The following is a 15,378-nucleotide window of genomic DNA, read 5'->3' as shown; positions in this document are numbered from 1 at the left end:
AAGAGAACAGAGGGAGGAGAGAGAGAGAGAAGAAAGCGGAGGGAGAGAGAGCGAGGACAAATCATCATGGCGCTCACCGTTCTGAAGAGAGGAAAAAGAGGGAGACGAAAGAGGGAGAAGAGCGAGGGAGAGTGGAGCGAAAGAGAAGAGCGAGGGAGGGAGAGCGGAGCGAGAGAGGTAACGAGAAGAGGGGGAGAGGGGAGAAGAAAGAGGGAGAGACTTGATGAACTGAGGAGAAATCATCAGGGGCTCACGGTTCTGGAGAGAGAGGGTTCAAGAGAAAGAGGTAATGAGCAGATGAGCTCCTGAATTGTTCAACAAGTTTTTACAAAAAGATTTGGGGTTGCATAAACTTGGATGTTTTTTTATGTATATATATTTTTAACAAGGACATACAGCATACGACCCTCCACAACATTTCACTCCAAATCAAAACTCGAAACCTTTAACCTTATTTTGTAAGGATTTTTATTACCAAGGATTCTTACTGCAAAGGACTATCCAGCTAACTTCCTGACAAACCAGCAACCATCAAAAGAAGCACAACAAACACGAAAATATCATCCAACTTGGAACTGAGTAAGTAATGTTCAGTCAAGCCTAGAAGGAAAATAACATTACAATCTGTAGCTATTTAACTTTATAAAGACTGAATGCTAAGTTAAAAGGCTACCAAGCTTGCTAGGACAGAACAGACCCGGCTGCAACATTAATTAGCAGTGAAGTGAGAGGTGTGAAGCCCCTGAACCCAACAATGGCAGCAGAGTTCCTCCCCCACTCAAATGCAGAGGCCTCTTTGGCACCCTGCTCCATGGCTTCCTTCTGTGCAGAGGTCACCACAGTACAGTACCCCTTGGATATAAAAAATTATAAGGAACGGAAAGAGTACAATGAGAAGCTCCTCATGGAAAATCCAGAGACGCTTGATGCTGACTGCTAGAAAAATGGGAACGTAAGCAACCTAACCCTCCACAAGGACAATCCCTGGGCATGGCACACAGCTATACGAGCCAACTACCCCTATTTTAAGAGAGAGGGTATTGTTGGAGGGTGGAACATCAGAATAGTGTAAAACGAGGAGACAGACACCCTCTGTTAACCTGTACAACAATGGAACAGTGGTGGTGCATGGCAGCTTTATACATTTCCAAAAGGACTTCCACAGAATCAAAGAGAGAGCATGGCAGGAGAAGCTTTCTCTTGGTGACGACTCCCCCACCCAGAGAGCACGGTAGGAGAAGCTTTCTCTTGGTGACGACTCCCCCACCAAGAGAGCACGGCAGGAGGATCTTTCTCTTGGTGATTCTCCCCCACCCCCGAGCGAGTTTGATCACACCTCTTCAAACTGTCCTGCAGATGAGGATAGCCACTCCCCCAGCACTGAACTGGCTTGCGAAAGTATTCACCCCCATTGGCATTTTTCCTATTTTGTTGACTTACAACCTGGAATTAAAATAGGTTTCTGGGGGGTTTGTTTCATTTGATTTACACAACACGCCTACCACTTTGAAGAAATATTTTTTCTTGTTTAACAAACAAGAAATAAGACAAAAGAAAACATGAGTGTGCATAACTATTTACACCCCCCCCCCCCCAAAGTCAATATTTTGTAGAGCCACCTTTTGCAACAATCTCTCTTGGGGTATGTCTCTATAAGCTTGGCACATCTAGCCACAGGGATTTTTGCCCATTCTTCAAGGCAAAACTGCTCCAGCTCCTTCAAGTTGGATGGGTTCCGCTGGTGTACAGCAATCTTTAAGTCATACCACAGATTCTCAATTGGATTGAGGTCCGGGCTTTGACTAGGCCATTCCAAGACATTTAAATGTTAAACCACTCAAGTGTTGTTTTGGCAGTATGCTTAGGGTCATTGTCCTGCTGGAAGGTGAATCTCCGTCCCAGTCTCAAATCTCTGGAAGACTGAAACAGGTTTCCCCTCAAGAATTTCCCTGTATTTGGCTCCATCCATCATTCCTTTAATTCTGACCAGTTTCCCAGTCCCTGCCGATGAAAAACATCCCCACAGCATGATGCTGCCACCACCATGCTTCACTTTGGGGATGATGTTCTCAGGGTGATGAGAGGAGTTGGGTTTGTTTATTTTTTTCTTTAAGCAATGGCTTTTTTCTGGCCACTCTTCCGTAAAGCCCAGCTCTGTGGTGTATGGCTTAACTTCTCTAGAGTAGGGGGCAGCATTTGGAATTTTGGATGAAAAGTATGCCCAAATTAAACAGCCTGCTACTCGGGCCCAGAAGATATGATATGCATACAACTGGTAGATTTGGATAGAAAACACTCTAAAGTTTCCAAAACTGTTAAAATAGTGTCTGAGTATAACAGAAGTGATTTGGCAGGCGAAAACATGAGAAAAATCCATTCAATAAGTTTTTTTTGGGGGGGGGATTTTGAAGTTTTCTATTCAATGCCATTACAGTATCCATTGACTTAGGACTCAATTTGCATTTCCTATGCCTTCCACTAGATGTCAACAGTCTTTAGAAATTGTTTCAGGCTTGTATTCTTATAAATGAGGGAGTAAGACCAGTCTGAATGAGTGGACCCTGACGTGTCAGAGGTTTTTCATGCGCAATCCCGAGAGAGTGCATTTCTTGTTTACCTTTTATATTGACGACGTTATTGTCCGGTTGAAATATTATAGATAATTTAGGCTAAAAACAACCTGAGGATTGAATATAAACATCGTTTGACATGTTTCTATGAACTTTACGGATACAATTTGGATTTTTTGTCTGCCTGTTTTGACTGCGTTTGAGCCTGTGGATTACTGAAGAAAATGCGAACAAAACTGAGGTTTTTGGATATAAAGAGACTATCGAACAAAAGGAACATTTATTGAGTAAATTAATGTCTTCGGAGTGCAACCATATGACGATCAAAGGTAAGGGATTAATTTTATCAGGTTGTAATGCAACAAAATAGGAAAGACGTCAAGAGGGATGAATAGTTTTGCACTGTAGGTCCCACAACTGCACTGCTCCTCCATCACTGCGAGGGATAAATTCACAGAGCTGTAGAGAGACATGGTGGAGCTCAGAGTCCTCACAGACCCACAAAACAGACTAGCACAACAACACCCCCTCTCCAATTCGCATACCGCCTCAACAGATGATGCAATCTCAAATCGTTCTCCACATTGCCCTTTCCCACCTGAACATAAAAGGAACACCTGTGTGAGAATGCTATTCATTGACTACGGCTCAGCGTTCAACACCATAGTGCCCACAAAGCTCATCACCAAGCTAAGGTCCGTGGGACTAAACACCTCATTCTGCAACTGGATCCTGGACTTCCTGGCGGGCCGCCCCCAGGTGGTAAGGGTAGGCAACAACACATCTGCCACGCTGATCCTCAACACAGCGGCCCCTCAGGGGTGCGTGCTTAGTTCCCTCCTGTACTTCCTGTTCACCCACGACTGCATGGCAAAGCATGACTACAACACCATGATTAAGTTTGCTGACGACACAAAGGTGGTAGGCCTGATCACCGACAACGATGAGACAGCCTATAGGGAGGTCAGAGAACTGGCAGTGTGTGCCAGGACAACAACCTCTCCCTCAATGTGATCAAGACAAAGGAGATGATCATGGACTACAGGAAAAGGAGGGCCGAACACACCCCCATTAACATCGATGGGGCTGTAGTGGAGAGGGTCGAGAGTTTCAAGTTTCTTGGGGTCCACATCGCCAAACACACCAAGACAGTCGTTAAGAGGGCACAACAACACCGTTTCCCCCTCAGGAGACTGAAATGATTTGGCATGGGTCCCCAGATCCTCAAAAAGTTCTACAGCTGCACCATTGAGAGCATCCTGACCGGTTGCATCACCGCCTGGTATGGCAACTGCCCGGCATCTGACCGTAAGGTGCTACAGAGGGTAGTGTGTACAGCCCAGCACATCACTGAGGCCAAGCTTCCTGCTATCCATACTAGGCAGTGTAAGAGGAAGGCCCCAAAAATTGTCAGAGACTCCATTCACCCAAGTCAGACTGTTCTCTCTGCTACCGCATGGCAAGAGGTACCGGAGCGCCAATTCTAGGTCCAAAAGGCTCCTTAACAGCTTCTACCTCCAAGCCATATAGGCTTGTGGGCTACACTCGGCCTTGTCTCAGGATGGTAAGTCGGTGGTTGAGGATATCCCTCTAGTGGTGTGGGGGCTGTGCTTTGGCAAAGTGGGTGGGGTTATATCCTTCCTGTTTGGCCCTGTCCGGGGGTATCTTCGGATGGGGCCACAGTGTCTCCTGACCCCTCCTGTCTCAGCCTCCAGTATTTATGCTGCAGTAGTTTATGTGTCGGGGGGCTAGGGTCCGTTTGTTATATCTGGAGCACTTCTCCTGTCCTATCCGGTGTCCTGTGTGAATTTAAGTATGCTCTCTCTTTCTCTCTCGGAGGACCTGAGCCCTCGGACCATGCCTCAGGACTACCTGACACGATGACTCCTTGCTGTCCCCAGTCCACCTGGCAGTGCTGCTGCTCCAGTTTCAACTGTTCTGCCTGTGATTATTATTATTTGACCATGCTGGTCATTTATGAACATTTGAACATCTTGGCCACGTTCTGTTATAATCTCCACCCGGCACAGCCAGAAGAGGATTTAGTAAAAAACATTTTCTAACTGCATTTTTGGTTAAGGTAATCATTCACGTTAAGGTTGTATTCGGCGCATTTGCGCATTTGCGCCGAGTATGTTGCAAGATCTGATGTCCCTTTGGATGGAGATCCTCACTCAGAGTTTGTTATATTGGTTCATTAAAGACTGAACATTACTAAACAAAATGACAAAATATACAGAACACAAATTCTAATTGGCTATTCTTAAACATTATCCTCTGCTCTGGCATCTTCCCTAATATTTGGAACCAACAAGGCCTGATCACCCCAATCCACAAAATGTGGCCCCAATAATTACAGTGGAATATGAGTGAGCAGCAATCTCTGAAAAATCCTCTGCAGTATCATCAACAGCAGACGCCAACATTTCCTCAGTGAAAACAACGTCCTGAGCAAATATCAAATTGGCTTCTTACCAGAATACTGTAGGACAGACCACTTGCACAACCTTATGGACAAACAAAACAAAAGCAAATTCTTGTCATGCTTTGATGATTTCAAAAAAGCTCAATTTGGCATGAGGGTCTGCTATACAAATTGATGTTGGGGGGGAAAGCATATTTGAAAAAGAAAAGGAGCTTGGATGCAATAATTTAATAACCAACGTTTTCGACAGACAAGCTGTCTTCATCAGGATATAATGACAAACACTGCAGGTCACTAGTTTATATCGTGTCAAAGGACACAGACAAGTGTTTGTAATCATGGCCGGGTGTGGCTTGATATCATTGGTTAACTTACAGATAAACAGAACATATCAAAAACATCAAATGAATAGCATACGATCATAGATAGAATTTGGCTGCAATAGGCCTACAAACATTTACAATAGCAAAATCACAATAATCACCAGAATGGCTTCAGATCAAAGTCTACGTTGAGACCGAAGGGAGCAAGGGTCTTTAAATTAAAGATCCAGGCAGCCTCTCGTATTTACAATAAATTGTAGAGGTCACCCCCTCTCCTAGGGAGGGTGACATGTTCGATGCCGATATAAAGTAGAGACGCAATAGAGTGGTTCGCAACTGGGAACGTCAAGTTTTTCCTACGATGCTGAGATTCTTAGTTTTAATTTGCGCTTCGTTTGACATAATTCTGACCACAAAGACAATAAGATAAAGAACTGATAAGATAATAACACCTTTGATGGGATCTGTTTCCCTGTTTGAGGGCGTTTGAAGGATCTACATTTGTAAGTGCCATTGCATTGAGCACAGCCATTATACTTGTAGTTTCCATCCAGTGGGGGCGCAAATAGACGTGCAGGGATATCTTGGGGTGGTAAATCAGAGTTTACCAATTGATCTCTGAGATTTCTGCCCCGTGAGAATACGACCAAGGGAAGGTCCGAAAACACATTACCAATACTATCATCAGATCTTAGAATGTGCCAATGTTTGAACAATTCCCTTAATTTGTTCAGAGCACTTTGAATGGCGCATAGTAAGAACGCAATAATGCTTATTTATGCGAGACTATCCTTGAAAGGGATCATGTCTCGATTTGTTTTGGATTTTCTCAATGGCAGTATTAATCTGACCATTTTTGTACCCCCCCCCTCACAGAATTTTCTTTGCATCTCAGCCATATTTATGTAGAAATCTGACTGTTTTTTGCTAATTCTTTTGATTCGACAGAACTGGCTGTAGGGCAAAGTGTTTTTCAAGGGAAGCGGATTACAGCTATCAGCCCTCAACAAACTGTTACGATCAGTAGGTTTCCTGTAAAGATCAGTGTATAGAACATTATCTTCACACAAAATCAGAAGATCAAGGAAACTGATTTGACGGGTGTCAGACTGCATAGTAAATCTCAGATGCTCAGAACAGGAGTTAAGAAAAGCATGGAACGCCTGGAGCTGTTTTGTATCACTCCTCCATAGAACACAAATATCATCAATATACCGTTTCCAAATAATAATGTTAGGCAAGAAAACATTTGAGAGGATTGAGAATTGACTGTTTCTCCATGTAACCCACATACACATTAGCATAGTTAAGAGCCATAGGGGATCCCATAGCAGTACCCTTCACCTGAATAAATACATAATTTAGAAACATGAAGTAGTTGTGTCTGTGAGTACGATTTCAGACAATGTTATAATGCATGCACTGGAAGGTAGTTCATTAGGGTCACGTTGCAGAAGAAAATGTTCCATAGCTTCAATACCGCCCTCGTGTGGAATATTAGTGTATAACGATTCAACATCAAAAGTAACTAACAAAGTATTCTCAGGGAGAGGCTCAAGAGATTAAATAATAGAGATCATACTGCTGGTGTCATTTACAAAGGAGGGGAGCTGTTCTGAGACCATACTGCTGGTGTCCTTTAGGAGGGGAGCTGTTCTGAGACCATACTGCTGGTGTCCTTTAGGAGGGGAGCTGTTCTGAGACCATACTGCTGGTGTCATTTACAAATGAGGGGAGCTGTTCTGAGACCATACTGCTGGTGTCCTTTACAAAGGAGGGGAGCTGTTCTGAGACCATACTGCTGGTGTCCTTTACAAAGGGGGGGAGCTGTTCTGAGATCATACTGCTGGTGTCATTTACAAATGAGGGGAGCTGTTCTGAGACCATACTGCTGGTGTCCTTTACAAAAGAGGGGAGCTGTTCTGAGACCATACTGCTGGTGTCATTTACAAATGAGGGGAGCTGTTCTGAGACCATACTGCTGGTGTCCTTTACAAAGGAGGGGAGCTGTTCTGAGACCATACTGCTGGTGTCCTTTAGGAGGGGAGCTGTTCTGAGACCATACTGCTGGTGTCCTTTAGGAGGGGAGCTGTTCTGAGACCATACTGCTGGTGTCCTTTACAAAGGAGGGGAGCTGTTCTGAGACCATACTGCTGGTGTCCTTTAGGAGGGGAGCTGTTCTGAGACCATACTGCTGGTGTCCTTTAGGAGGGGAGCTGTTCTGAGACCATACTGCTGGTGTCCTTTACAAAGGAGGGGAGCTGTTCTGAGACCATACTGCTGGTGTCCTTTACAAAGGAGGGGAGCTGTTCTGAGATTATACTGCTGGTGTCCTTTAGGAGGGGAGCTGTTCTGAGACCATACTGCTGGTGTCCTTTAGGTGGGGAGCTGTTCTGAGACCATACTGCTGGTGTCCTTTAGGAGGGGAGCTGTTCTGAGACCATACTGCTGGTGTCCTTTAGGAGGGGAGCTGTTCTGAGACCATACTGCTGGTGTCCTTTACAAAGGAGGGGAGCTGTTCTGAGACCATACTGCTGGTGTCCTTTAGGAGGGGAGCTGTTCTGAGACCATACTGCTGGTGTCCTTTACAAAGGAGGGGAGCTGTTCTGAGACCATACTGCTGGTGTCCTTTAGGAGGGGAGCTGGTCTGAGACCATACTGCTGGTGTCCTTTAGGAGGGGAGCTGTTCTGAGACCATACTGCTGGTGTCCTTTACAAAGGAGGGGAGCTGTTCTGAGACCATACTGCTGGTGTCCTTTACAAAGGAGGGGAGCTGTTCTGAGACCATACTGCTGGTGTCCTTTACAAAGGAGGGGAGCTGTTCTGAGACCATACTGCTGGTGTCCTTTACAAAGGAGGGGAGCTGTTCTGCGATCATACTGCTGGTGTCCTTTAGGAGGGGAGCTGTTCTGAGACCATACTGCTGGTGTCCTTTACAAAGGAGGGGAGCTGTTCTGAGACCATACTGCTGGTGTCCTTTAGGAGGGGAGCTGTTCTGAGACCATACTGCTGGTGTCCTTTAGGAGGGGAGCTGGTCTGAGACCATACTGCTGGTGTCCTTTACAAAGGAGGGGAGCTGTTCTGAGACCATACTGCTGGTGTCCTTTACAAAGGAGGGGAGCTGTTCTGCGACCATACTGCTGGTGTCCTTTAGGAGGGGAGCTGTTCTGAGACCATACTGCTGGTGTCCTTTACAAAGGAGGGGAGCTGTTCTGAGACCATACTGCTGGTGTCCTTTACAAAGGAGGGGAGCTGTTCTGCGAGTGGTCTAATAAAAAAGTCAACAGAAGTAGATAGAGGGCCGTTACTGCATCAATGCCCGCTACAATAGGGCGCCCTGGAGGTTTTCTAACATTCTTGTAATTTCGGCAAAGTATAGAAAGTGGCAATGGTGTTGAAAAGCCAAAAAGTTGTTATTTTTTGGTGATTTAACCTGAACTTAAATACCCATCTAGGACAGTAAAGAAAGTGTTCTAAAATTGGGAATTTCTTGTAAAAGGTGTTGTCAAGCAGCTGTCTATGACACTAATTTACATTATAACTGTCCTATCCAAGAGTACAACTGACCCACCCTTATCAGCAGGGGGGGTAAAGACTGACGTATCAGATTGTACAACCGACCCACCCTTATCAGCAGGGTGGGTAAGGACTGACGTATCAGATTGTACAACTGACCCACCCTTATCAGCAGGGGGGTAAGACTGACGTATCAGATTGTACAACCGACCCACCCTTATCAGCAGGGTGGGTAAGGACTGACGTATCAGATTGTACAACCGAAGTAGACTTTGTCCTCGGCTTTGTCTTTTTTGTCTTGGTTGAATTTCCTCAAGTTTAAGCTCCTTTATTTCTGTAGACAACTTTTCCTGGAGCGCCTGGTTAGCTTTCATCAGTTCATTGAATATGACATCATTTAAACCTCTACAGGATTGGTGGGTCCCCCTGCGGGACGGTTGAGCTAATGCTAATGTGATTAGCATGAGGTTGTAAGTGACAAGAACATTTCCCAGGACATAGAAATATCTGATATTCTTGTTAATCTAACTGCACTGTTCAATATACAGTAGCTATTACAGTGAAATAATACCATGCTATTGTTTGAGGAGAGTGCACAGTTATGAACTTAAATCTATTAATAAACCAATTAGGTACATTTGGGCAGACTTGATACATATTGAACAGAAATGCAATAGTTCATTGGATCAGTCTAAAATCAGTCTAAAAAAAAATGGAGAAAAAATGTATCTTTGTATTATCTTTTACCAGACCTAATGTGTTATATTCTCCTACAATAATTTGACATTTACACAAACTTCAGTGTTTCCTTTCAAATGATATTAAGAATATGCATATCCTTGGTTCAGGTCCTGAGCTACAGGCAGTTAGATTTGGGTATGTCATTTTAGCCGATTTTCTCTTCAATCGTGTTATCCATTTCAATAAAATCCTTTTCAACTGGTCAACAATTAATGTAATTAAATCAATAGAGCATTTGTTCAGGATGGCACACCAGCGCTCACAGAAATCATCTGCTGCTGTCCCAATGATGGTTCTTCATGCCACCTGAGTCAGGAAATAATCTGCTGCTGTCCCAATGATGGTTCTTCATGCCACCTGAGTCAAGAAATAATCTGCTGCTGTCCCAATGATGGTTCTTCATGCCACCTGAGTCAAGAAATAATCTGCTGCTGTCCCAATGATGGTTCTTCATGCCACCTGAGTCAAGAAATAATCTGCTGCTGTCCCAATGATGGTTCTTCATGCCACCTGAGTCAAGAAATAATCTGCTGCTGTCCCAATGATGGTTCTTCATGCCACCTGAGTCAAGAAATAATCTGCTGCTGTCCCAATGATGGTTCTTCATGCCACCTGAGTCAAGAAATCATCTGCTGCTGTTCCAATGATGGTTCTTCATGCCACCTGAGTCAAGAAATCATCTGCTGCTGTCCCAATGATGGTTCTTCATGCCACCTGAGTCAAGAAATAATCTGCTGCTGTCCCAATGATGGTTCTTCATGCCACCTGAGTCAAGAAATAATCTGCTGCTGTCCCAATGATGGTTCTTCATGCCACCTGAGTCAAGAAATAATCTGCTGCTGTCCCAATGATGGTTCTTCATGCCACCTGAGTCAAGAAATCATCTGCTGCTGTTCCAATGATGGTTCTTCATGCCACCTGAGTCAAGAAATAATCTGCTGCTGTCCCAATGATGGTTCTTCATGCCACCTGAGTCAAGAAATCATCTGCTGCTGTCCCAATGATGGTTCTTCATGCCACCTGAGTCAAGAAATCATCTGCTGCTGTTCCAATGATGGTTCTTCATGCCACTTGTGTCCCCATGGAATCATGCCTTGAAGCACATAATCACTGAGTGTGACTATATGTAGATGCGTTCTAGTCTGGCGCTTAGATAAAAGCATATGACGTGACACAATCAATGCACACAAGTTTGCAATTAGAATTGTCAATAAACACAGATTTCTTTCCTCAGGGCTGTGGGGTGAGACAGCAGGGATGCAGCTTGAGCCCCACCCTCTTTAACATTTATATCAATGAATTGGCGAGGGCACTAGAACAGTCTGCAACACCCGGCCACACCCTACTGGAATCTGATGTCAAATGTCTACTGCTGATGATCCGATGCTTCTGTCCCCAACCAAGGAGGGCCTACAGCAGCACCTAGATCTTCTGCACAGATTCTGTCAGACCTGGGCCCTGACAGTGGATCTCATTAAGACAAAAAAAATGGTGTTCCAAAAAAGGTCCAGTAGCCAAATTCTATCTGGACACCGTTGCCCTAGAGCACACAAAGAATTACACCTACCTCGGCCTAAATAGCAACACCACAGGTGTTAGGATCTGGCAAAAAATACTTGAATCAGTTATAGAACCCATTGCAATTTATGGTTGTGAGGTCTGGAGTCCGCTCACCAACCAAGAATTCGCAAAATGGGACAAACACCCAATTGACACTGCATGCGGAATTCTGCAAAAATATACTTAGTGTATAACGCAAAACCCCAAACAATGCAGAGCAGAATTAGGACTTTACCCGCTGATGATCAAAATCCAGAAAAGAGATGTTCAATTCTATAACCACCTAAAAGGAAGCGATACCCAGACATTCCACCCCAAAGCCCTCACCTACAGAGATATGACCCTAGAGAAGAGTCCCCTCACCTACAGAGAGATGAACCTGGAGAAGTGTCCCCTCACCCAGCTGGTTCTGGAGCTCTGTTCACAAACACACCCCACAAAGCCCTCACCTACAGAGAGATGAACCTAGAGAAGTGTCCCCTCACCCAGCTGGTTCTGGAGCTCTGTTCACAAACACACCCCACAAAGCCCTCACCTACAGAGAGATGAACCTAGAGAAGAGTCCCCTCAACCAGCTGGTTCTGGGGCTCTGTTCCTAAACACAAACAGACCCCACAGAAACACATTTAGATCCAACCAAATCATGAGAAAACAACAAGATAACTATTTGACACACTGAAAATAATCAACAAAAAAACAGAGCAAACAAGAATGATATTTGGCCATAAACAGAGAGTACACAGTGGCAGAATACCTGACCATTGTGACTGACCCAACATTAAGGAAAGCTTTGACTATGTACAGACTCAGTGAGAATAGCCTTGCTATTGAGAAAGGCTGCAGTAGGCAGACCTGGCTCTCAAGAGAAGACAGGCTATGTGCTCACTGCCCACAAAATGAGGTGGAAACTGAGCTGCACTTCCTAACCTCCTGACAAATGTATGACCATATTAGAGACATATTTCCCACAGATTACACAGACCAACAGAGAAGGAGAACCTTTCAGAGCAGTTAAAACCCAACATTACTCAATGCCTTCAGTAAGGAGCAGCAGGAGAGCTGGAACATCCTCTCACCTTGTATTGGTCTTTGGCCTTCTCCTTCCCCAGCAGTTTGAGGACTTTGTCTGCTAGCAGCATACTCTGCTGGTTCTGGAAGGCCTCCAGGATACACACCGCCGTCACATCTACAGGAACAGGAGGGGGGGGGGGGGGTATATGGGGGTTCCCTTGTTATCTACAGGAACAGGAGGGGGGGGATATATGGGGGTTCCCTTGTTATCTACAGGAACAGGAGGGGGGGGATATATGGGGGTTCCCTTGTTATCTACAGGAACAGGAAGGGGGGGGGGGGGGGGATATATGGGTGTTCCCTTGTTATCTACAGGAACAGGAGGGGGGGGGATATATGGGGGTTCCCTTGTTATCTACAGGAACAGGAGGGGGGGGGGGGGGGGGGGGGGGGATATATGGGGGTTCCCTTGTTATCTACAGGAACAGGAGGGGGGGGGGGGATATATGGGGGTTCCCTTGTTACTTGACCTGCTGTGGTATCATGTGCCTTTAAAGGAGATGACGTTCCAACTGGCACTCTATTCCCTATATAAAGCACGTTTGACCAGGGACCACACGGCTCAACTGAAGTGCACTATATAGGGAATAGGGCTCTGGTCTAAAGTAGTCCACTATATAGGGAATAGGGCCCTGGTCTAAAGTAGAGCACCATATAGGGAATAGGGCTCTGGTCTAAAGTAGTGCACTATATAGGGAATAGGGCCCTGGTCTAAAGTAGTGCACTATTTAGGGAATAGGGCTCTGGTCTAAAGTAGTCCACTATATAGGGAATAGGGCTCTGGTCAACAGTAACAAGTCTGAGCTAAGCCCCGCCTTCCAGGCACTCCTAGTTATCCAGTGTGTGTGTGGGTCTACCTTCCATGTAGTTCTTGTTATCCAGTGTGTGTGTGTGTGGGTCTACCTTCCATGTAGTCCTTGTTATCTAGTGTGTGTGTGGGTCTACCTTCCATGTAGTTCTTGTTATCCAGTGTGTGTGTGTGTGGGTCTACCTTCCATGTAGTCCTTGTTATCCAGTGTGTGTGTGTGGGTCTACCTTCCATGTAGTTCTTGTTATCCAGTGTGTGTGTGTGTGGGTCTACCTTCCATGTAGTTCTTGTTATCCAGTGTGTGTGTGTGTGTGTGGGTCTACCTTCCATGTAGTTCTTGTTATCCAGTGTGTGTGTGGGTCTACCTTCCATGTAGTTCTTGTTATCCAGTGTGTGTGTGTGTGTGTGTGTGTGGGTCTACCTTCCATGTAGTTCTTGTTATCCAGTGTGTGTGTGTGTGGGTCTACCTTCCATGTAGTTCTTGTTATCCAGTGTGTGTGTGTGTGTGTACCTTCCAGGCACTCCTTCTTGTTGTCCAGTCTCTCCAGGGCCTTGGCCCTCCTGAACAGGGCCTTGATGTAGCGTGGATTAATCACTACAGCCTGGGTACAGTCCTGCACCACCTCTGTCCACTTCATCTGGAAACAGACATAGTTCATGTTAACACACACAAACACACAGGGACACACATGCATTCAACAGTTCTAAACTAGAAACCAGTGGTGGCTGGTGACACGTGGAAACAGCATCAAACACGTGGTGGTCTGGTTTCACTGAAACAGCATCAAACACGTGGTGGTCTGGTTTCACTGAAACAGCATCAAACACATGGTGGTCTGGTTTCACTGAAACAGCATCAAACACTATTCTAGCTATTACTATGAGCTGTCCTCCCCTCACCAGCCTCCACTGCTATAAACCCACATGAACACATACAGAGCATTATAATGAATGGTTGCCAATGTGATAGTTGCCACTAACCTGCTGTTCGTAGGCAGCAGCTCTGTTCTGGTAGAAGGTGGACAGGTCTGTCTGGTTGTCTCTAGGACACAGACCGATGGCCTCTGTGTAACACTGGATGGCCTGCTCATACTTCCCAGCCTTGAAGTACTTGTTGCCCTTGTTCTTAGCACCCTGGGCCCGGTCCAGAGGACTCTACAGAATGGAAGGGAGGGAGAGTTAGTAGCACCCTAGGCCAGGGCCAGAGGACTCTACAGGATGGAAGGGAGGGAGAGTTAGTAGCACCCTAGGCCAGGGCCAGAGGACTCTACAGGATGGAAGGGAGGGAGAGTTAGTAGCACCCTAGGCCAGGTCCAGAGGACTCTACAGGATGGAAAAGAGGGAGAGTTAGTAGCACCCTAGGCCCGGTCCAGAGGACTCTACAGGATGGAAAAGAGGGAGAGTTAGTAGCACCCTAGGCCAGGGCCAGAGGACTCTACAGAATGGAAAAGAGGGAGAGTTAGTAGCACCCTAGGCCAGGTCCAGAGGACTCTACAGGATGGAAAAGAGGGAGAGTTAGTAGCACCCTAGGCCCGGTCCAGAGGACTCTACAGGATGGAAGGGAGGGAGAGTTAGTAGCACCCTAGGCCAGGTCCAGAGGACTCTACAGGATGGAAGGGAGGGAGAGTTAGTAGCACCCTAGGCCCGGTCCAGAGGACTCTACAGGATGGAAGGGAGGGAGAGTTAGTAGCACCCTAGGCCAGGGCCAGAGGACTCTACAGAATGGAAAAGAGGGAGAGTTAGTAGCACCCTAGGCCAGGGCCAGAGGACTCTACATAATGGAAGGGAGGGAGAGTTAGTAGCACCCTAGGCCAGGGCCAGAGGACTCTACAGAATGGAAAAGAGGGAGAGTTAGTAGCACCCTAGGCCAGGGCCAGAGGACTCTACAGGATGGAAAGAGGGAGAGTTAGTAGCACCCTAGGCCAGGTCCAGAGGACTCTACAGGATGGAAAAGAGGGAGAGTTAGTAGCACCCTAGGCCAGGGCCAGAGGACTCTACAGGATGGAAAAGAGGGAGAGTTAGTAGCACCCTAGGCCCGGTCCAGAGGACTCTACAGGATGGAAGGGAGGGAGAGTTAGTAGCACCCTAGGCCCGGTCCAGAGGACTCTACAGGATGGAAGGGAGGGAGAGTTAGTAGCACCCTAGGCCCGGTCCAGAGGACTCTACAGGATGGAAGGGAGGGAGAGTTAGTAGCACCCTAGGCCAGGGCCAGAGGACTCTACAGGATGGAAGGGAGGGAGAGTTAGTAGCACCCTAGGCCAGGTCCAGAGGACTCTACAGGATGGAAAAGAGGGAGAGTTAGTAGCACCCTAGGCCCGGTCCAGAGGACTCTACAGGATGGAAAAGAGGGAGAGTTAGTAGCAC

The 15,378-nt window shown here is 46.2% G+C and overlaps 1 protein-coding gene across 1 annotated transcript in view; it reads right to left on the bottom strand.

Moving 5' to 3' along the window:
* LOC110532027 (mitochondrial import receptor subunit TOM70) overlaps positions 1-15,378 on the bottom strand; it is a 37,027-nt gene that overhangs the window by 11,677 nt on the left and 9,972 nt on the right. The window contains exons 2-4 of the mRNA XM_036977095.1: positions 13,996-14,169; positions 13,526-13,652; positions 12,212-12,321 (exon numbers count right to left, since the gene is read on the bottom strand). Coding sequence (XP_036832990.1) covers positions 12,212-12,321; positions 13,526-13,652; positions 13,996-14,169 — 411 coding nt within the window. The remainder of the gene's footprint in view (positions 1-12,211; positions 12,322-13,525; positions 13,653-13,995; positions 14,170-15,378) is intronic.

Source organism: Oncorhynchus mykiss, chromosome 1 (assembly GCF_013265735.2).
Source record: "Oncorhynchus mykiss isolate Arlee chromosome 1, USDA_OmykA_1.1, whole genome shotgun sequence".
Taxonomy (NCBI): Eukaryota; Metazoa; Chordata; class Actinopteri; order Salmoniformes; family Salmonidae; genus Oncorhynchus; species Oncorhynchus mykiss.
This window is presented reverse-complemented; position numbering and strand designations above follow the sequence as displayed.